Raw genomic sequence first — 23,539 nt, forward strand, 5'->3', positions numbered from 1 at the left:
ACTATATTCTAGTAAATTCCCAATGATTTTATAATAACAACAAACGGATTGAAGAAATGGTTTGCTAAAGTCTAGGCAAATGAAGACTTGTATTTAATATATTTCGCATCTGCTTACAGGGTATCTAACATTTTTCAGCACAGATTTTTGGCAAAAATGCCAGCAAACAGGTTTACAAACATAACATATGTATATTGAATATACATATATTGAATGCAGTTGCTGTTCAGTTATGTCATATGACATCTTGATAGCAACTGTCGCACAGTGAACAAGCCTAACAACTCGCAATTTGCTATTATAGGGTATATACATTTTATAAGAGAAAGTTTAGTTATATTTTTAATTTAGAGAAAGAATTAATTGCCTCACTAAATACGCTTTCGAAATACATAGACCCACTTTGGGCCCATTTATTACCTCGCAGCGCCCCTGTTGCATTGGCAGACTATGTAGGTCGGGCCTAAATCGTTGGCCAAAGCGAAAAGCAGGCGTTAATAGATTCTCAAGTATTTGCGATAATTACGCGTGACGTGTGAGAACCCTGAGATGATATGTTGTCTGTTGTTTATGTTTTATGTTGGAATGTTTTATCACCACTTTGTCATGACTGTGGGAATACTAGTCGTCATAGTCGTCGTCGCCATCGTCATCATCATCGAGACTGGCTCTGTAAACCTGGCTTATTGGCCAGAGCGCCTTGTTGACTTTCCTTAACTTTAAATTCATAACCGCTAATTCCGTGAGCGATGAATGATCAGCTGGCTGTTTACCTTGAATCTTAAATACTTCCATCAATGTTTGCGGACTCGAGAGATTAACTAGCCAGCCATTCCCCCCAAATCTCTTCGATTCTCCTGCACCATCCGTGACATTAAGTTTTAATAAGAATTTATTGTATTCCATATTGTTTGATTTTTTCGCAATATTATAAGCGAGTCAAGATTTTGATCAGAACTTTTAATGAAAAGGCGATTTTTTCGATCATATAAGTTGAGTTTATTTATCGTTAAAGTTCGAAAGGAAGAGAATTCAGAGAGCTAAGGATATCTAGTATATTTATTTATATACAATATTGTAAATTCTATTTTATTTATGGTGTTTGTATTGGGTATTAAAATGGATTCAAAAGGAAGAAAATTAAGATTGCTGGTTGAAAGGAAGATTGAACAAAGTGGAAAAAATCATTAAGGGAATAATACTATATTAAAACAATGTGAATATTGTCTAATTTTAAAAGTCTAATAATTAAGATTATATTATTTTAGATTTTAAAACCGATCTAATTTTTAATAGTGTACCTTTCTCTTATGCATCTTTGATATGAGTGCTGAGTAATAATATTGAGTGTTGAAAAATAAAACTTGAGAGATATATAAAAGAAAGGACAAGCCTAATATGTTTTAGAATTCGATTTTTTCTTTCTATCTATAAATAAATGCAGTCGCTAGTTGAACCTTCATCCAACGATAAGCCCATTAGATGAGTAATCGCTGTATGGATGGATGTTGTTAGTTATGACAGAGGGTCTATTGATATTTGACTGAGAATAAAAACCAGTTAATGCCTACTGTTTTTTATTTGTATGTAAATCTTGACTTGTGACTTTTGATACCAACTGGGTGGGTTTTTTTTTCTGATCCTCTCTGTCTCTGTCTCTCTCTCTCTCTCTCTCTCTAAGTTTGTTGCCATTTAGTCTCTTACCAAAAGGGGTTTGACAACCAAATACTCTACACTCTATACCTAATGCTCAAGCTATTACAATGCGTTTCAAAGTTCGATTAAGACATGATTTGTCTTAATTCGAACTTGTCTTGTCATGTTCTAACTTGTGCGGTAAGTTAATTCTCGCAAATCTAAACAAAAGAAATATGTTTTATTGCGAGACGTTAGAGATACACTCGCTCATCGAGTGTATCTATGCCATTGACACCCTGACAAGGCTTTTCCTTGACTTATTCGCAACACAGCTCACACAGCTGCTCATCAGATCTCAAGAGTTATGATCAGTTAAACATAGCCATTGCTTACAAGGTAAGCTTCAATTTCATGATCAGTTCTACGTTCTTTTGATCACAGGAGGTAACGCCTCCAATCAATCGATTTTGAATTGACTTTGTCTGATCTTAGATAATTATCTAATAAATTAGACGGTAAATATGTATGCTAAAGCTTCTCCTGATTCCAATTTGTTGCTCAATTAATCTTACATATTTTAAAATGATCGAGCTTTTAGAAATACATATGATTTCAAAAGTTCACCCTTATTGATAGAACTATTCTGTCTTATTATCTACTTATTTCACACATCTGTTCAAGATCAAATTATGAGTTTTTCGTTCAATTTGAAATAGATCTGTATATTTTATTCAAATGAGAATTTTGTTAACAACCATTTCTCAAACAGCTGTGATCACTCCCAACACTTTAACTCACGGGAATTGCCAAACCGAGAGCAAATGCAACGAACACTAAGTAGGCCAAGTTTTTCTTCTGACTTGTCGGCAATCTATGAACCAGTTCAACAACACATACACCTTCCATGCCTGTGTGTGTGTGTGTGTGTGTGTGTGTGTGTGCAATTTCATGTTGCTCTCATTCAAATGACACAAGCTAACTAATAACATTACGACATAATCAAGCATTTCATTGATATATTAGTGATCTGTTGATCGATCAAGCGCGATCGCCCTAGTTGCAATTAGTTGTATACTCGTATTCGTATTGCGTTTAATTATTAATATTCTCATGAAATTTATAATAACAACATTTTATTTTTGTTCCCAATCTATGTCAATATTCATGCACGATCTTCTGTTGCAATTATTCTGTTTGCCATTATCAATTGTCAACTTGATAAGGTTACAGCAGATCAATCAGACTCGTGTTTTGAGATTCATTTCTTGAGATAAGCGACACTGATATTGACAAGGCACTTGAGGAATTTTCAGCATGAAAAGTTTTTTACAAGCTGACCGATAATGACCGTAACATAGGTCGTGATAAGCATGATAAACTATTTAATCTCTTTTGAAGATATCTTTATAATAGATCTAAATAGATTTTGATTCAATTTAAAAACAATAAAACGGCAAATCAGACTGTCGTTATATATATCGATCAGATTAAAGATATACTTTATTTAAGCGGTAATAAACTATTATGAATCATTCTCAAAACTGATCAAAGATCATCAATAATAATTGGTTAGTAACAATAATTGCTTAATTATAATAACAATTATATAGCAAAGCTACGATCTTCGACTGATTTAGCGACTGAGGTGTAGCAACAGTTTTCCAGTTGATTGAAGAGATTTACTTCAGGATATCCCAGTTTCCGATCACATACTTATATATAATAAAGCAATGCTAATGAATTACATGCCAGACTACCAACAATTGAGATACAAACAAATGCTAGTTATAATTAACACATTAGTAAGTCTATTATTTACATCCAGACGCCTTCCCGGCAACACTTTGAATGCGGAAGAAAGACGTCGCAAAAATCGACATATATTATATACAGTGTATTCATATTGCTATTGGCTATATCTGTGAGAAAGATCGCACATGCCAATTAGGCAGTCGGAGCACGTTAAGTTTGATCAGACAAAAGAGTCGCAGAGTTCGAGTTATATTTCGATAAACACTGCGGTTATCGTAAGGTTCTTGAAATACATTTATATTCAATAGAACATGTAATCACCAAGTGTTTTATTCTAAGTAGCTTATTCAAGTGCAAATGACTTAGTGTGTTTTAATACGTCATGTATAATTACTTAAGAATCTTTCTTTTTACTTCTTCAGTTTTGAGTTTTGAGTTTCAAGTTTAGAGTCAAATCAACCTTTAGACTAATTAAAATACTACTCGCACATTCACGAAGCAAAGCGAAACGCATTAAAACACAAATCACACAAAAAACAAAAGATATTTAAAATAAAAACTCTACATAACGCCGAACAAATGCTCTGCAAGCTAAAAGTATATATACTTGATTTCAGACGTACATCTTAGTTCAAAGTTTTCACAATGATAGCATAAGAAGTTCTCAAGTTAATCTAGAATATAACATCGTATTGTTTTCTGCAGATGGAGGGAGAGTATTATGAATTCTATAATTTTCCCAAATTATTATCTTATCTTATGAGAACTTTTATCTTTAATGCAAAATTATTTGTCATAATTAATGCTTAGCTGAGTAAGTCCCACACTTTTTTATAGGGTACACATGTCAGTCAACTATGGCGAAACAGGATATACATTTCAAGTATCCGTCAAACCTGTTGGCAGGGTTGCTTTGAGGATTCTTCACGGTTTTCAGCGAGCTGAGCTTTTAATTAATTCAAATTAATTTCAAGACAATCTTTAAAGAGTTCGTGCCTTCTCCTGACAGCTCGCCGTGTGAAGAGGGCGCAGTCATCATCAAAGTAAATCGAAGTGTCGGATCTCGTTGAAAAAAAAGAGTGTCTGGTTAAATGTTAGATTTGTTGCTAAGTCTGTCTAAAATATAATACATGCTTAATTGTTCTCCCTTCTATTTTATGATCAATCCAACTCTAGCCCTCCCACAATTACTTACATAATACCAATCAGTTACTTTTCCGGCCCAAGTCACTGTACATGTAATTACATTTCAGCTCCATAACACGATTGATAGCAATAATCACTCAAGCTTACACCCATTATTTTAGAGAATTTTTTAGATAATATGGAAAAATGTTACAGCACAAATTAAGGAGTTAAGTTGGGAGATTTCTGTATTCAAATTAAATCTTAACAATTCGGACTATTGGCTATAAAGGGTTTACTCAGGGTTTGCCTTCTAAATTCATTTTGCATTCAAATTTAGCAATGGATTGTGTTTTTCGAAAAATCATAATTTTTAATCTTAAGTTTCAATCATTAATGGAACTTGTGGGATTTTGAAGAAGATTTCCTTTATTCTTCCGTTAATTGTTACAACAGCTTTATACACTGTTAAACAGCAGTATATGACAAGAATGTAACATTAGTCTTGAATCAACGGCTAGAAAGTATTTCTGGTATCTCTGAAGACTTGGCTTGGAGATATGCCTCAAAGACGACACTACGTGACAATTCAGTTTATCTAAGTGCCAATTATTAAATAGGGCCAACGACCTTAAAATGTGGCAATAGTTAAGATAACAAAAGGCTTAACTAGTACCTTGAGAACGCCTCTAAAAACGGTGGGTTAGTAAAACAATTTGTCATTAAAATGTTAAACTAACTCATAAATTTTAAGTTAAGTGACAATTTGAACTGCAAGTGCATGTTCTATTCTCGAAAAAATCAAAGAAGAGGCGACAGATAAAGTTAAAGCGTTAAAAGAAGAAGAAGCAACCAGACTATAAATGTCTGAGATGTGCTTTTAGCACTCAATCCATAGATCCATGCATTACGTATACGACCTTGGCCATGAGTCTTTGTCTAAAAAGTAAACCAACGTATGCAAAAAAAAAATTCACACATTGAAATCAACAGACAGAGAGAGGCGGGGAGATAGGGAGCAGTATACCTACTAAGTCAGTAGTATATCAAATATAAATATCAAAGTTAATAAATAGAAAACTCGTTTGTAGTCATTGTCAATTTGTAAGCCATCCAATAAACCCGTTTCCCCCGAGTCTCTTTGCACTGCCCAATTCCCCAAGTCCCTTCATTTCGAGCAGTAATACGAGGTCGAGCTTCATATAATGCGTTTTATTTTGATTACTGTCCCCACTTAAATTTACATGTCTGTCATACGCGATGTATGTAAACAGGTATAACTCTCTGAACTCTCGCAATGATTTCGAATTTGCTATATGCATATATACTGTCATTCTATATTCAGTATGTAGAATATTTCGGATATTTTCATAAACAATCCGATTAACGTTCTGGCCATCATATCATATTCTTGCAGCAGTCAGCATGAGTTGACAGTAACAATTCACTATTGGCCATATAAAATCAAAACGGTTGTCTATTTATACTCGACATTTATTTTAAAGTATATCGCATTTATTTATTTATTTATAAAGTTTAAGCCCAATGCAGAGAAATGCTGCTGAGCTGTATTATTTATCACTTTATGTTCTTTTTAGCCTGGTCAGCAACTTGCAAGGTCAGTTTATAAGCGCAAACTGGTAGTTCTCTCTTATATGAGTGAACAGATTTTATATGTATATGTATGCACTAAGAGACTAATATATTTGAAGCTTACTAAACATCCGGAATTAAGAATCAAGCAATATTTGTGCCGAGTAAATCGCGGAAATGCCGAGCTACCATCTTTATTTGTTGTAGCTAAACATCTATGATAAATTATAAATGGTATCTTTGGAGTACCCAGTAGATCAAGAAAGTTTGTTCATCTATATGATACTAGAGGTAATTACAGTAAATACTTTTTAATTCAGTTGAGAAATAAACAAGCAAAAAAAAATTATAGACTGATAAAACTGTTGGGAACTCAGTTGATAAATATATATTAATAACTTTAGCACCATCTATTACTTGAATACTGATTAAATCAAAAAACTAAACAAACAAACTAAACATATATATACTTTTAAATCAATGATGAAAATCTAATCAAAACATAATACCTTACATACTCATGTGTAGGTTATGCACAGGATTGAAAATGATTAAATAAAACTGAATAAGAATGACGTTCCACTTAATAGTAAACAATATATGTATACTCATGAAATATAGATTTTCAATACAAACATATAAATATTTAATTATAAGTATAATTTCAACTAAAGCCTAGATTAACAACTTTTACTAAGAAATGTGACGTATTTGGGATCAATAAATAAACAACGCCTAGAATTCGTCTTGAATGTGATTCCAATCCCAACAACTAGGTTCGATTTCTGAATAAGTAACATATATATTGTGAAATCGAAACCCAAAGAATTTTCAGTAAACTCGCTGAAAAACTTTAACACATATTTTAGAGTAAGTTGACATACTCGTATAATAATTACATATAAAGAAAATTGTTCTAACACATTAATATTTATTGAGCATTTCAGGTTTTAATAAAGTTTTTATAATTGACCGTTAGACTATGACTTCCAGGGATACAAATGCGGGTTTAAGAATATATTTAAAGTTTAATATTCTGCAAATGGATTATTGCAATTTGCTATGGTGTTTTCGATATAACGAGTAACTAAGCTTTAGAGTTATAGTATATAGTTAATACTAATTAAGTCTATATATAGTTTAGTTTTTACCGATTAGTTTTCACTTTCATTGTCGTTGTTGAGCAATTTCTTTGTTTCTTTGTTAGCAACTCTCTGACAAGAGACCCTTCACAGACAATAAACCAACTATACAATTGTCGAACAACAATAACAACTGCAACGTGCCAAGATAGCAACAGGCAACTAGCTCGGCTTGAGGATACCCTATAAACAAGTTGACTCACTCAATGCACTGTCAGGTAGTAATTGCATTGACAGAATCCCTAATTATATGTTGAAAAACATATTCTTTTGGGCATTGTGGTGCTTAAATAAAAATAAATAAAATTAAAAAATATTACATTTTTTGGTTGAAATATTGTTAGAAACATCAATTTCAATATACTTTCTTTAGTCAATACAATTTCTTGACCAACTGTTTGTAGAAGCTTCTGCACTGCTTGTAGTCACATTACCACCTTGTGCAAGCAGTGCACCTGTCGTAAACACAGGCATTGCTACAAATTAACAGGGTATAATTAAAAGTTAAGCAAAGTAAAAAAAGGAAGAAGCAGAAATGTAAATGAAAGCGATAGCGATTTAAAACAGCTGTCGACCTGAGGACACATGCACTGAGATTGTGCCGCAAAACCTTTTTATCAAAGCTTGTTCAATGCATTTTCGGTTATTTGTTGCAATTGCAATTGCACTTGCACTTTTTGGGTGTGTGCGTTTGTTCGTTAGTTGGTCAGTTAGTCAATTAAACAAGTATTATATGTTTTATGTATTTACTTACCCCCTCCCAGTTGTTGCACTTCCTTCAAACGCGTCGTTTTTATTTTAATCTCGTTTCGCACTTTGCACAAATATGAAACAAAAACAAAATACAAAAAAACAAAACAAAAACAAAAAAAAAAAAAAAAAAAACTATGCCACGACTTGGGCTTTTGTTGTTTTGCTGTCTCTTCTTCTTCTTTAGCGACTTCTTCTTTTCTTTAGTTTGCTTTTAATGGTATTTCGGCTATTGGTAATTTCGCTTTTGGGCGTCAAGTTTTACTTTCAATGCGTTGCGTTTTACTATTGTTGTTGTGATCTTTGTTGTTATTGTTATTTGAGTTACACACATTCACACACGTACGCACACGCACTCTGGTTTTCTATATAGTATTGTAGTTGTTGTTTTATTGTTCTTCAACTCTGTTTACTTTGCTGCTCTGCATTTGCATCTGATCACTTCTTGTTTCAGCTGCTGCTGCTGCGTCGTCTTGCTCTTCTTCCTCTTCTCTGCTGCTGCTCTTTCTATATTTTTGTTGTTGTTGTTGTTGCTGTTGTTTCTGTCGCTGCTGCGCTTGCGCTTGCGTCGTGCAATTGAAAGTTGCGCTAAAGCTTTTGAGAGACGTCCGTTGACAACGCTTGCCGCGATTGAACTGAGCTTTACAAAGCGCGCTTACGGAAAATTATTTAATTCCGCAGCGGCGGCAGCGACGTCGACAGCGTCGTTTATTTGCCTCACTCCCTCTCTATCTCTCACTCTCTCTCACTCTCGCCCAGCCCTTCGGTTGAATGCAGCATTTAGCTCTTCCGTGATCTGTTCTAACTGTATTCTTGTTAGCGGGTTTGCGTGCAGCGTTTTGGGCCAAAAAACGCAGAAAAGTCAACGGCACGCAGTTAATTAACATGTTGTCTACGCGTTGCATGAATTTAATTGCAACATCACTTCCTATTATGTTGGCTAATACCCTATATTAAAGCATCTTCTATTCTTTTCATACCAACCAATACACACAATTTTCACTTGTTGTGAAAACTGTTAAGTCATGGTGAAGTCAGGCGTGTAAACTCCACAGCCGTACCTTGTACCATCGCTGCAGCTTAATGGATTGGAACCCTATGTGATCATACTTTAGCTCAAAGCGATCTTATCTATTTGACATCACTTAAAATTCAATGATCCTTAAATATTTGGGAACAATCATTTTTGAAACGTTAATTTGCATCTGCATGTAATAATAATAAAAGTTATTTCGAAGTTAACAACTAAAATTTTCAATTTCTGGCTTTAAAATATAAGCTGAAATTGAAAAACCTAGCAATAGTGCTACCTGTTGAAACATTCTAACAGCTAAAATATCTAATAATGGTTTTATAACCTTTTTGGATTCCTCAGTATTTTTTAGACTTAAAAAGAAACGTTAAAAACTAATTCTTTAGCCTTGAATTAAACCTAAAGAAACCACAAAAGTAATCAATTTTTCAATTATAATAATAATAATTATTGGTGTATTTAGGTTTCGTTACCAACTTGTGGCAAATGTTGAAGATAATTTTTTATTGATCTATAACTGGAAGATAATTAGCTAGGGCTCAGATACTTATAACTCATTTTTTAGCTTTGAGAAAAAATTAAATATTGGAGGACCACTTGTTATTGATTTTGATTTCTTTCTCTTAACAAAAATTTTTTTTAATTTTATTTTTTTTTGTACTTTTTTATGGTTATTTTTAGTGGATGTATAGCTCAATGTCAAGCTTAAGTCAGGTAATATTGGGATTTCAATATACAGCTTATAAGGAAGGGTTATTGTTTATCAATTAATTAATTAATCATTAATAATAATAGAATTTATTTATATTCTCTATTATTTTAGTAATATCCATATATCTCACATTCTGATAATGCAGAAACTAGTCATAGTTACATAGATTTGATACTTAAAGAAAATCAGATTGAACAAAAACTAAAAGTTTTAAACAGGTGCAAAACACACTCATGAATGTTTTGAGTCAATGAAAAACATTTTTTTTTTTGTCATTCTCATTACAATCTCGGAACTTTAGACATAAACAGTTGTAGAAACAGTAGCAAATCGATGAATATCATAGTCTTGAGTTAACCAGATGTTATAAACCCAAAGCTATCAAATGTCTAAAGATTATGAAATAAAAAATTATAGTTAAAGACATTTTATAGAGTTTATAAAACAGGGCTTTCTTCATTATTATTTTTCTTAGATGACAGCCAGTTGAAAGATTCGATAAAGTATTTTTTTTTTTTGGAAAAAGCTTAGAAAAATATACGGTAATCGATGCAGTTGCGAATATGAGCATAAAAGTTTATTATTTACGTTGTACATAGTTAGGTTTTCAATACTTTTAGCATTTTCTCTATTCAGAGCTTAGATTGGTGAATTTGGCGCAGATAAAATCTGCACAAAACGAGCAATTTGCCCTTCGTGCCTAAAATCAAAATACCAGAACCATTCTGACCAGACACAGAACACAAAAACAACAACAAGAAATGCGCTGAAATTGACCAAAAAGTTGCGCTTCGCTGCGTATCAGTTGCGCATAATTGCCAAAGTCATTAAAAAACGTAAATACTGCGAGTAAGTGCTGAAAAAAGAATGGAACTAAAGCCGAATACAAGCTAAAATAACAAAAAAAAAAACTATTTACTAAGTGGTAGTCTAGGCGAGATAAATTGACTCTAAGATACCCTGTTTACTGGTTGAGATACATATTTTACAAAATTTGAAATATTTGTTTATGCTGTTGTCTGTTTAATAGAAACTTTTTTTGTAAAAGCCTACAACACATACCATTTTTCTGTCTAGTATACGATCTCTATCTATTTTTTAAGGTTCTTCAAGAATCTAAGTAAAGTATGTATTATTAATATAATATTGATATAAGAAAAAAACAGAAGTCTTAAATTTTTCTAAATATTTGTTTAAAAGGTTCGGGAGCTTAATATTCCCGAACACAAGAATCTATGCAATTTATATCGATATGTATATATTTATATTAATATCTGTAACTATAACGCAATTTATACTTGTACCTCCACCTATTATACACCTCATCTGTATTTCCAGCTGTATCATAATATCTTCCTATTAATATACCCATTTGATTCTAAGATTACAGGGTATGGCAATTGCTTCCTATTAAATTATTTAATTAAACAAACAAAACGCAATAAACGATGCCAATCTGCAGTTTATATTATGCCTAGAACAAAGCAAAGAACATTTATACACCTATTTGAGTCTTGAAATTAGAGATCTATGATACTGAGAGTATTCCTTTAAAGATAAAACGGGTTCGAGGTTGATTATAACAACAAACGCGCTAGAGCATCATTTGCATATTATTAGTTGTGAGTGGAAGCGGGTATCTTTGACTTAATAGAACAACTAGCTTAAGTCAGGCTCTAATAATCTCCGAAATAAAGCTTTACATTCGGTATAAGTTTTTAGAATGTTTCTTATCTTATATTTGAGTACAGGGTATTTTCTTATTGATCAGCAATAAAGAGGAACATTCCTACTTGTAAATAAATTTCCAATAAAGAATTTAATTACAGCATTTGAAATATTTTTCGAGTCGAGTAAATTATGGGTTTCATAATACCCTTAATATAATATATACATATTATATAGTATACATATATATAAATTGCCGAAATCAACAACAAATAGAAAGCTTCGCATCGTTAGTTGTTGACTGCTCCGCAGTTGATGTCATTTGTTGTAATTAAAAAACAAAACATACAATTAAATATATAATTGTTATAATATGAAGTTTGACCGTTTTTTATTTGAATTTTGTTAACATAAAAATGTCCACACATAACAGGATAACATCCAGCAGGCAGCTTTTGTCAGACACCTAAGCAGAGCCAAAGTGTTGGAAAATGTTCGGACAAGCGATTTAGGACAATTATCAAAATCTGCAAACGGCGCGCATTTTAAAATATTTTTTAGTTGTTTTAATTTGCAATAATTTAAAAATTCAATGAACATATTTAATTTGAAACTAGATTAAAATAATTGTGAATTTTTTATGAATACTGGGAGTTCGTTTAATTTAATGAAATCTAGAAATTTGACAAAATTCGAAAAATAAATCTGAAAAATGTTAAAATTCTAGCTTAAAATTATAGAATTTGCATTATTAAATACATTTTGAAAATAAAAATAGGCTTCAGTCCGCGAACCAAGCCTGCCAGCCTATTATTTGTTGAGACATGAGACTATCTTTAAAAACAAGTTGGCAGCACTGCTACTGCATTTGAAAATAAGCTGATTAAAATTGGCTAGTTTCCTAGCTATTTTGAACCGCGATTTCAGCTATTTATCTGATGATTTCCAGCCAGAAACAGTTACTTATTCAATCAAGGTCAATAAATTAATTGACTAAATGATGAAGGGCGGTAGGGAAGGAAGCTGAATCAATTTCATCTAAGAGTCAATAGATTAATGTGATGACTAGTTGCCAAGACGACAGTTGACAGTTTAGTTTGGACGTAGAAATGTGGAGATTGGATGAAATGCCACTTAAGTATCATTATAAGTCAACGATTTGCAATATACAAGTCATGATTACAGTTATCTACAGATGATAAACCGGTTATTTTTATTTCTATTCCTATATTGTTTGGAATTTTTTTTTTTGTATTTTTTAATCGAGGCGTGTCGCAGCCGCCGTAACGAATGTAATTAAATTCAAAATGCTTAGAGACTAACAACAATTTGAATCAAGTTGAATTTGAATTGAAACCAAATCAATTCAAATTGAATTGCTTGGAGCTGCAGCTGCTGGGAAAGAGCGTATTCACTGCTCGAGTAAATTGCGATACTCGGCCAGCAGCTGCTCCTCCTGCAGCAGCGGCAAATCCAAATAATCCTGATCATTGCCCGACAAATCCGCATGAAGACGCTTGTACGCCTGATAGGCATCTATCTCGGCCTTGGCCTTCTGCAGCACGGTATCTATTAAGGAGGCGGGCGGTACTGCCCCCTGGGAAGTCGATGCCATGCCATCAGTGCCAGTTGTGGCCAGTTTTGTAACCCGCTCAACGGTTTGCAGCAACTCCTCCTCACTCTGTATGGCCTTCAGCAGGAAATCCGTTGCCTGCGTCAAATTGTTGCGTGTCGACTCCAAGGCAGCACGTGCTGCGGGCTCCAGGAATCCAAGTTGAAGCAGTGCAGCCAACTGCACATTGTCAGCACTCTCGGCAGCGGGTAAAGTGGCCCCCAGCTCAGCGGAGCCTGTTTGCAGCAACTCCACCTGCAGAAAATAAAAGATATTTGAACAAGAAACACAGAGTCGGGGTTTTATATCATTGCAGAGTAGGGTATCCGGTAGAATGAGTAAGATGTTTTAAAAAAAACAAAGTTGTACATACTAAACGTACACTTTGGAGTGATCGTTTCTATGAAAGCTTTATGATATAGTGGACCGATTCAAATCAAATTTGATCTTTATTTACAAGACAGCATTAAATGCACAATCTGTTAGATTAGTTGAGATATCTCAAAGAACATCAAAGTTTTCCATACTACACCTACACTTTGGAGTGATCGTTTCTATGAAAGCTATATGATCTTTATTAACAAGACAACATTAAATGCACAATCTGTTAGATTAGTTGAGATATCTCAACGAATAAGAAAGCTCTGCATACTAAACCTAAATTTCGATAGATCGTTTCTATGGCAGCCATAAGATATAATAAGATTCGCCCGTTTCCGGCATATGCACTGCCTGCTAAAAAAAGAAAGACGTGTGCCAAGTTTCATAGAGAAACCTTCAAAAGTAAGAGACTAATTTGTAAAGATACAGTCGGACTGATAGACATGGCTATATCGATTAAATTCGTCGTCCTGATCAACAAAATATATACTTAAAGGCTTTTGTCACATCCCTTTTAATGAGTTACGCATTTGGGTACAAAACTTTTATATTCTCTGCAAGAATATAATGAAAATGCATCTGACGAAAATCAAATTTTGACTCACCGCACGTGGCACATCGTTTTCGGTGCGCTTCAAGGCCTCCGCAGCGAGGCGACGATCGAATCCCATTTCGGTGAGGGTGCAAACACTGCGGGGATTCACCCAGTCGCTATCTTTGGTTGCCTGCTTGGCATAGCGGCGATGCATTGCTCGCTCCGCCTTTGATTGAGTCCTGGCATCGGACAGCTGCTGTTTCCGCTGTTGGATGAACTGCACCGCACGCTCCACGTTGCCGGAGCTGGAGCGCAACGCCAGACGGGCATCGCTTACATCGAATCCCATTTCGACCAGCAACAGCAGCTGTTCGTCGTTCACCTTCAGCTCGCTGAGTACGGCGGCCGCAGCCTCGAATCTCTCATAGGCAGCATCCCGACGATTCTGGTGAAAGAGCACAACACCTTGGAGCAACTGCAGCCGCATGATCAACGCACGCTCCGGACAACCGCGTCCCTTCAGCGCATACAGACGCGAATAATTCTCCCCGTAGCTGCGACAGCTCCGCTCACAAATGTTGAGGCGACGATCTGCATCCGGCAACTGAGAGACATTTCTCAAGCAGAGATAACACCACACAATGTCCAGATTGATCAGCGCATAGTTATCCACCGACTCGAGAAACTTGGAATTACAGGTATTGAATTGCTCATCCGCCTCCAACAACAAGAGCAGCGCCTCCTCGTAATCCTCCCGATGCATCGCCGATCGCGCCTTCTCACAGTAACCCATGCCCGTCAAGAGTGCTCGATTCTCGTTGGGCGGCAGGAAGACGGGATTGCCATCCTGATCCTCCATCTGCAAGGGAAGAAAAGAGCATTGGAAATTTAAATAAAATGTTCAAGTTCCTTTGCTCCAAGAACAGCTACATCTCAGAGAGATTACTGGCTAGAGATACCAAACTTGGTATTTAGATTCAACAATATCCTAAGATCAAGTTTGTTTTAAAATTTTGTCATTTTAAAAACAAAAAGTAATTACAAGGACACTTTCAATTCTAGAGTCTGGAGTCTTTGCACATATGATATGTTTACTAGAGTGCATCGTTTTTTTTTTTTTTTTTTTTTACAAAAATCGTTACCCAATATTGTAATCTAACGCCAATCCAAGATTCTTTCACCAAGAAAACATAGGTCTAAAGTTAGTTTCTAGTCCCCACTTTTTTAAGTTGAAAAATTGTCTGATTTTAGTTCTTGCATGGACGAAAATTATGTTTTTTGGACAACTGATCCTTTGATTCTATGAAATTTTGATAGTGCTGGTCCTGACAAGAGTTTTAAAATATGCTAATAATAACTTGCACAAAATTTCAGAAAAATACATTTCTAACTCAAAAAGCCTGGACTTGAATTAATTTTAGAACTATGGTTTCTTGGTGAAAACAGCTTAGAATTAATGGTAGATTACGAATTTGGGTTACCATTTTACAACTTTTTAGGCCCTTACATATCGATGCACCCTAATTTATACTATTTGACAAACTGAACAGACCCCGTGTAGTTTTAGGTAAAGGCTCTAATTTACATAATAGGGCATTTACATATGTACATTAATGCGCAGTTAATGCTATTGAGGCGTCTTTTACGCATTAAGCTGAATCATGTTTCTAATGACAAAGAGTTTTCTCCTTCTCTTTCTTTTTCGCTATCGCTCCATCTCTTTCTCTCTCTTTCTTTTGCACTGCAATGCATTTGAAATTCATTTGTCCTACAGAGAATTGACTTGTACAAGTGTGATTCCCCCGATTCTGCAATCTACGCACCTCCATGAGTTGATTCTGTGAGGCAACGACAGCCTCGACATCTTCCTTGATCTTGTTGATGCGATCGTGGAGTGCTCCATTGTGATTGTCGCCCTGTCCGATGATGACGATGAGCTGCTGATTGTTCTTGAGCTGCTGCGATGCCAACGTGGCATTGGGGGAGACAATGCGTCCGGCGGAGATGCACTTGACGTGGTTGGCATCGCTCAGTTGGAGCTTGGCGGCAATCGCCGCTTGCAGCGAGGAGCCGAGTTCATTCAGGTCGCACTTGATGTCCAAAATGTTGGTTGTTCCATTGCGATTGTCAATGCGACGCACCTTGAACGTGGCCAGACCCGTCTCATTGAATTCGCGACGTGCCGCCAGTTTGCGCAGTGCATTGTCCTGCAACTCGACGATGACGCACTTGCAACGTGAGGCATCGATGCCCAGCTTGTCACTAAACTCATCTGCCAGCAGCTGTTGAAATGGGAAATCGTGAAACTCAATTTCTGGACGAGATTCGATTGCATTTACTCACTTCTATGGAGGCCTCAATGCTGCCAAGGTCTTCGGAATAATAGGGCTCCTCCCATAGCTTAATAGCCTGCGATTGCAGAAGCGAACGCACCTGATTAAATAAGTTATCAATATGCGACATGGAAATTGTGCGTTTCAAGAATCTGATGAAATCGGACAATGACAATGCGTTTTCCTTGTGATTGCAATCGATTGAATTGTGGTTGGTTGCCACGTCACAAAGAGTTTTGCCTATATATATTCAATATATACAGCTATTTGTAATATCTTTTTACGGAGAAACTGTTGCTTTTGGTTGCACGTTCTCTTGAAATTACTGCGTGTTTTGTTTTGGTTCTTCTGCGATAGCAGCGCTTATCGATATTTGCTGTGTATCGAATCGAGTTTTAAAATCAAACCATAGGTGGCATATTTTTTTGTGTCGCAAACTGACGAAGGTGACACAGTAAGTGTTTTTTTAGGTATTCCTTTTTCTTAGAAGCGTATTTTTAAAGCTTGAATTTAGCCTAATTGCCAAATAAAACTATTCTTAAAACATTTAATTTGTTTTACTAATATTTTGGAGTGATAGTTGCGCTTATCGATATATCGGTTGGCATGGCAAGCAGCTTGTGTCAGTCATCAAAAGCAACGGTTTGAAGTTTAAATAAAAAATTAAATTGATTAAGGGCCGGTTTTTCAATATCTATTTAAGGGGTTTGATGACTATACAACCGATATTACAAATTCCAAAAGTCTGGCAACGTCAAAATAAACGGCAAGTTTTTTCTGCTAGATGGCAACGAACGATTTTGATGCAAATAAATGGAATTCAAAGCAACAAACAAAATTCAATTAAAACAAACTGTAGTTAAACATTGTGTAAATTTTAAATGTGTGCTTGATTTGCTGGAATAAAGTGAATAATTATGTGAATTGTATATGTGTGTGAGTACGTGTGCGTGTGAAGTGACGTAGAAAACATGAACTAAAATAAACTTGCCATGAACCGGCACTGGAAAGCCGTTAAATTTTGTGGCGATTGCAAGTGCAACGTTCCACTTGACCGCCCGCCGTCGTCATCCCTCCAAGCATTGAGTTTATGTCCTGTGACGCAGGCAGCGCTGCCTCAGCTGTCACCTGACGCCCTTAACGGTGGTTGTGACTGCAGCCAGCTGCAGCTGCGGCGTCGGAAACTTATTTACCAAACGGCGGCCGTGCCGGCAACATCAACAACAAATAATAATAACAATAACAAACAACAAAAGAACAAAAAAAAAAAAAAGGAAAAAAACAAAATGTGCACAAATAAATACGAAAATTATTGTGATTGAAGCAATAGCGGATATCTGTTAAGCTTTTGTTGTAGCTGTAATTATAACTGTTAAAAACCGATGCGCACCAAAATTGCAAGTGTTAAAATCGAAATCGAAAAGAAACAGAAATGAAAACAAAACAAAGGCCAACTGCTGCTGCTAGTAGCGCTGCCAGCGTCGGCGTTAAGAGCAGCGCTGCGACAGCGACGGCAAGACAGCGCAGCAAAGAGGAAGAGCCAATAAGACTGCGGCAGCGACAATACAAACGCAATGCGAGAGAGAAAGCATGGAGGCGGCGAAAAGAACGAGAAGCGCAGGCGCAGCTGAAAGGAAGTCGACGCCAACGCCGACGCAAACGCAGACTGCGATGCCAGCGTCACGCGCGCGAATAAAGACAGTGCGAATGTCAAGTAAAGAGGGACGGCAACAAACGGTAAAAGCAAGCAAAGCTGGCACAACAACAACAACTCCAACAACGAAAGCGAAAGCAACAACAACAACTACAACAACAACAAAAAGTAGCTCGGGTTCAAATGATGAGGAGACTGCGCAGCTGCGTCTGCAGTTGGAGCACTTGGCGCAGCTGTCGGAGCAGGACTTTGAAAGGGAATTCCGCAAGTGGATGGCACAGGAGGGCATCGAGGGGAAGGTGCAGGCGCAGGTGCGCATGGATCTTATTAATAGCTTCAATAGCACCTCGCTGGGTAACTCTCTCTCTCTCTCTCTCTCTCACTCTCGTTATCCTTGATCGTTATCGTTATCGTTCTTTTTTCAGGTAAACTGCTGCGCAAGGCATCGACATCGGCCTCTGCTTCCGCCACTGCCTCTGCCGCGAGGCGGGATCATTGCCTCCTGCTCTCTCCCATGACGCTGGCGCTGCACACGCTCGTCGCCGAGTTTCTCTACGTCCAGAATTGTCATTACACCTTGTCCGTCTTCTGCGGTGAGATGCCACATCGCCACGTTGCCGGACTTTGAGAGTCGCACGGATTTCCGATTTAACCAGGAGGAACTGCAGCAGGTGATCAATGCAATTCTGGGCGAGCAGAGTGAACTCCAATTGCAATTCAGACAGACAGTTGTGCGTGTCTATGATGAACAACAAGTGTCCCTGCTGCTGGGCTTCTTCAAGGTGCTGGTGGATCCAACGCTGGGCAGGATCATGGATGCCACCACCAATACCAATGCCAACACCACCACCACAGTAACCACCACAACGCATCGCACGGAGTCGACACAAACTCAGCCAGCGGCTTGTCTACAAAGCCGACCGGATGTGGACACCAGCAAGTTGTTTCAGGCGGAGGAGCTCATTGTCGCCGCCGATGGACGCACTGTGTTCATTGGACCACGCGTCTCTCAATCCATCAATGGCGTGGAACACCAACTGGGACAACTGATGCACCACATGCGGCATCTCTGCAAATCCTGCGCTCCTCCCGTCGAGATCATCTCGCAATCGGCATTCGAGCAACTGCTCCAACAGGAGCTTCTCGAGCGGCAGCGTCTTCTGAGCGCCGGACAAACGGTGGAGCCGGGAAAAACCGCCTTGCAGCTGCCGGAGGAAAGCCAACAGGAGAAGCAAGTGGTGCAGCAGCAGCAGCAGCAGGTGGAGGGGAATACCGTGCAATCACCAGCTGGTCCTATCCAGCTGCCAACGGAGTCGGCGTCGGTGCCAAAGTTGCCGCATCTGCATGCGGAGCAGGTGGCCAGTCTGGCAATGGTGCAACAGGCGCTGACGCAGTTGCAGCAGCAGATGCACCAGCCGCAGAATTGCATGTATGTTACGCTGGAGAGGATGGAGGCGTTGGTGGGTGAACTGGCCGGCTGCATACAAACGCTGAGCAATGTCCTCAATCTGGCGATGGAGCAGGAGTATGCTGTGGGCAGACACAAGGGATTCAAACTGGGCTATCGCGAGGGTTTCTCCCATGGACACTTTATGGGCATACAGGAGGGCATGCAGTCCATGGAGCAGGAGCTCAAACAGAAGCAGGAGGAGAAGGAACGCGAGCAGGAGCAACAAAAGCAGGAGAAGGAGAAAGATAAAGAAGAGAAGGAGCAGCAACAGCAGGAGCAGCTGCAGCGTCGCAAGCTGAAGAACTCCTCCAGTCAAACAGCAATGCCTCCCCAGCGTCCTCCAATCACCTGGAGAACCGTTGGCTGTCAAACCCCGCACACCCGTCAGCGGCACAGGACGACCAGCATGGAGCGTCAATTCCAGGCTTGGAGGAATGCCGCCAGTCAGACCACAGCTGGACAGGATCCGGCTCCAAGCCGCAGCTATGAGCAATGGATTTATGAGATGCTACACAGCAAAAGCGGTCAGATCTTCCTGGAGCGTGTGGAGCTCTCGCTGAACAAGGCGCTGGAGCTGCAGAAGAAGCGTCTGGACGAGCTCTTCGATGTCAAGCTGCGTCATCATGCGGAGCTGCTGCGTCTTAGCAATAGACAGAGTTCCTGGCGCGTGAGTACATAAAATTCTAATCTAATCTTAATCCCTGGATAAATCCTGACCCGTCTATCCGTTTATCCCTTGTAGACCTTGTGCCGCCATGTGGAACGCGACTCACAGTCCATGGAGGCACGTGATCTGGTGCACAAGATCTTTCGCCTGCTGGAACACTATGAGGCACATCATCAGCTGCTCGCCGAGAAGATTCAGCAAACGGAGCAGGCTGCTCAGCACGCGGCGCACATTGAGCCGGTGTGGAAGGATGCAGGCGGAGCCACAGTCGGTTGCAATGTCACCCCCGCCTGCTGCGTCTCCGAGTCACCACCCAGAGCCACAGATGCAGCAGTCACAGCTTCAGCGACCACAACAACTCCTATGCCAAGTCGTCCTTCGGGTCCCTTATCAGCTGCTGCTCCTACTGCGACTCTTGTTCCAGGTTATCCTCCATGTCACCTTCCGGGAGCTGGTGCTGCTCCTGCTACAGGTCAACTTCAGGGCACAGCTCCGTCGGATGTTACTGGTCATCTTTCGACTTTTGCTCCCAGTCAATTTCAAGGTTCTGTTCCAACTACAGCTCCTCCTACGGCTCCAGTTCCAGATCATCTGGCAGTTTCTTTTCCGACTCCTGTTCCCGGTCATTTAGAGGGTAATTTGCCGGGCTCTCTTCCAGCTCCGGTTTCAGCTCACTTAGAGGGTAACCTGCAGCGTCGACTTGCGGAACCTTTTCCAGCTCCAGTTTCGGTTCCAGTCATGGATACTCTTGCAGCTCATCTTCCGGCTGCTGTTGCTACTCCTGCAGTGGGCATGCCCACATTGTTTACCAATTCCTGCTGCCGCTGGCCGCAGCAACTGCTCCTTCAGTTGATTCCCGGGCAGACCGCTCATGCTGAATGCAGCGACCAATACACAACTGCCGCCGAACCTTATCCTGGCAGATGCACGACCTCAACCCGCTCCCAGCTTTAACGAAGCGTTGCTCAGTGCCAAGTAAGCTCAATTCGAAACCAAATCTTCTCCAGCAATCGTTACTAATCGAGGATTTCCCCATTAGGAATCGCATGCTGCAGCTGGAGCAGGAAAGCGATCTGCTGGAGCAGAGCTTTCTCGGCTATTTGGAGCGTGCGCGTGCCCAGAAACAGAAGCTCAACATCAGCGCACAGGAGCATCAGCATCAACAGTTCCAACGCACGCTGGACAGCTATCGGGAGTGGCAAGAGACATTGCCTCCAGTTCCGGTTCCGGTTCCAGTTCCAGCTGCCGTTACAGTTCCAGCTCCAGTTGTCTCTCCCATCTACAGTGGCTCGAGTTGGAGCCGGAAAGCTATCAGTTCACAAATGCATACGCTGTGGCAAGACACAAGTTGCTCTCAGGTTGCATGCCACAACGCAGCCTGTGGCAAGTGCCGCGACGATGATTAGCAACACCAACAAGCTGCTGGTAGACCAGGTGCAGGATGAGACTCAGGAGCTGCTGAGTCGCGTGGAGGCGACACTGGCGCGGGTTTCAAAGCCAGCGAGCTTGCAACTACTGGCGGCCGAGTCGCAGCTGCAACTAGATCCCTGAGCAGCAGCACACACCTCGCTGGAGAGGATGTGCACGCCTCCAGCGAGTCGCAAGTTGCAGCGTTCCATGGCCAAGATGCAGTTGCTCTTTGGCAATCAGGCGGAGGAACAAGCGACAACCGGACTGAAGGCCAAGCGTCCTTGGAGTGCGCCCATAAATAAAATGAATTCTAGCTTTTTGCCTCCAGGTCGACCACACACTGCGCCCAGCAGCTTAACGGATGCAGTGGCTCCAGCTCCAAATCTGCTTGGGCTGCTGGACGCCCTGAGCGATGTGGGCGACTCTACGAGCAGTCTGACGAGCAGCCTGAGTAACCATCACAATCCTCTCCAGCTGGTGAGCAAATCATCCTCTGGCACAGGATCACATGCCACCTCCAGTCCGGCATTGTCGCCCAGCCAAGAGTTTTGGAAGCGCATGAATATGTGAGAAGGATTCTGCGATCATTTTGCTGAACAGGATCACCGCAAATGGATGATGAACTGCGTCCTGCGATCCTGTCCAGCAAATTGATTGGACAACTCTTGACCAACTTCAGTTGCATTTCGGACCCGTGATGTCCCGTGATGTCCCGCCCCGTCCCGTTCCGTCTAGCCAATAAAGATTGATTAAACCCTCAAGTTACATTCATACATATATTTTTATTTGTTTAATTGAAATACAGTAGTACAGTAAAGCCTCCCTATAGCTAACTAGCCGCGCCGGAAAATTCCGAAATATATTTCGCTCAAAGGAAATTCTAATACATATACACGTATATGCATAAAGTACATCTATGTCAACATCTAGAGAATGTGTCGGATCGTTATAGTGAAGTATCGACTGTAGCTCAGATCTTGGCTCACAGGCCACAAAATTAACATCTATAATATCACACTCAATATTTGGTATAATATTAAATCTAAATCTTTTGGATTTCGTATGTTTTACTATAATATAGTTTTATAGGTCCTATATGATAGAAATGTTAGGTTAGTTCGATTTTCATCAAAACTTTGTATAGAAAAACTCTGTGATTGACATTCAACGCACAGTCCAAGCCACAAAGAGCTGGATTTCTGAAATTTAAAACTAGTTTTCACTTATGAGAGAGAACTTAGACAAGACTTTAAAAATTACACCCTCAAGTGGGGTTAAATGGGCGGAAAACTGTTGTCTTCGGCTTTTCTGTTGTTCACCCGTTCGGTTTTTCACAGATTTCACACTATTTTTTCTGTTCCGGTTATCAAGTTATAATGAAATATGTATGAAATTTTGATAAATGACACCCTTAAGAGGAAATAAATATTAGGAAAATTTTTGTATTTAACTTTTCTGTTGTTTATCCGATCGATCCCAAACTCACATATACATTTTCTGTATCACAATTGATTCGACAAATATTTCATTGTTTGCGATTTCACATATTTAACCCCCTTGGTGGAAAGTGGGTGGGTTTAAGGATGTACGGATCAGTGATGTTCAACCAAAGTATTAAAAGTCTGTCCGATCGACCTCACAAATAAGTGTGAAAAGCTGTACATAAAAATTAATTGATCGTTAATTGCTCCACCAGTTTTTAAAATCCATCGCAACAGGCGATAAACCAGCAAATACCCAAATATACATACATATATGGTTATTCAGATATATTATATAGCATTTATACGTAACTTCCATTTAAAATTAATTGAAACCTCAATATATGGAGGTACACTTAATGAATCCTCTTAGGTAAATTCGTAAATTCGACACTGAATTATACAGATATCTATATATGGACGTCTATAACATATTCGATAATGCTTAAAACACACATATACATATATTATCCTTACAAATGTGACTTACTTAGAACTCAGTATTCCAAACGTCGAAAAATTAGGGCGAAAGTTATCGATATCATAAATATCTTATTTAACATTTAAATCTAAAAAGTTCAGTTTATGTTAAATTGAAATTGA

At 38.7% G+C, this 23,539-nt stretch overlaps 1 protein-coding gene and 1 pseudogene across 2 annotated transcripts in view; both read right to left on the reverse strand.

Annotated features, from left to right (window-relative positions):
* LOC117794197 (NEDD8 ultimate buster 1-like) overlaps positions 1 to 16,601 on the reverse strand; it is a 42,692-nt gene extending 26,091 nt beyond the window's left edge. The window contains exons 1-4 of one of the 2 annotated variants that reach the window (XM_034634741.1): positions 16,285 to 16,601; positions 15,765 to 16,223; positions 14,012 to 14,800; positions 12,815 to 13,280 (exon numbers count right to left, since the gene is read on the reverse strand). In XM_034634741.1, coding sequence (XP_034490632.1) covers positions 12,825 to 13,280; positions 14,012 to 14,800; positions 15,765 to 16,223; positions 16,285 to 16,404 — 1,824 coding nt within the window. In that variant the 5' untranslated portion in view covers positions 16,405 to 16,601 and the 3' untranslated portion in view covers positions 12,815 to 12,824. Of the gene's footprint in view, positions 1 to 12,543; positions 13,281 to 14,011; positions 14,801 to 15,764; positions 16,224 to 16,284 lie in introns of those variants that run through there. The other variant, XM_034634733.1, reaches the window with a different exon arrangement.
* The window catches only part of LOC117788548, a 60,870-nt pseudogene that overhangs the window by 14,455 nt on the left and 22,876 nt on the right, over positions 1 to 23,539 (reverse strand).

The sequence above is a fragment of the Drosophila innubila genome, chromosome X (genome assembly GCF_004354385.1).
Source record: "Drosophila innubila isolate TH190305 chromosome X, UK_Dinn_1.0, whole genome shotgun sequence".
NCBI lineage: Eukaryota > Metazoa > Arthropoda > Insecta > Diptera > Drosophilidae > Drosophila > Drosophila innubila.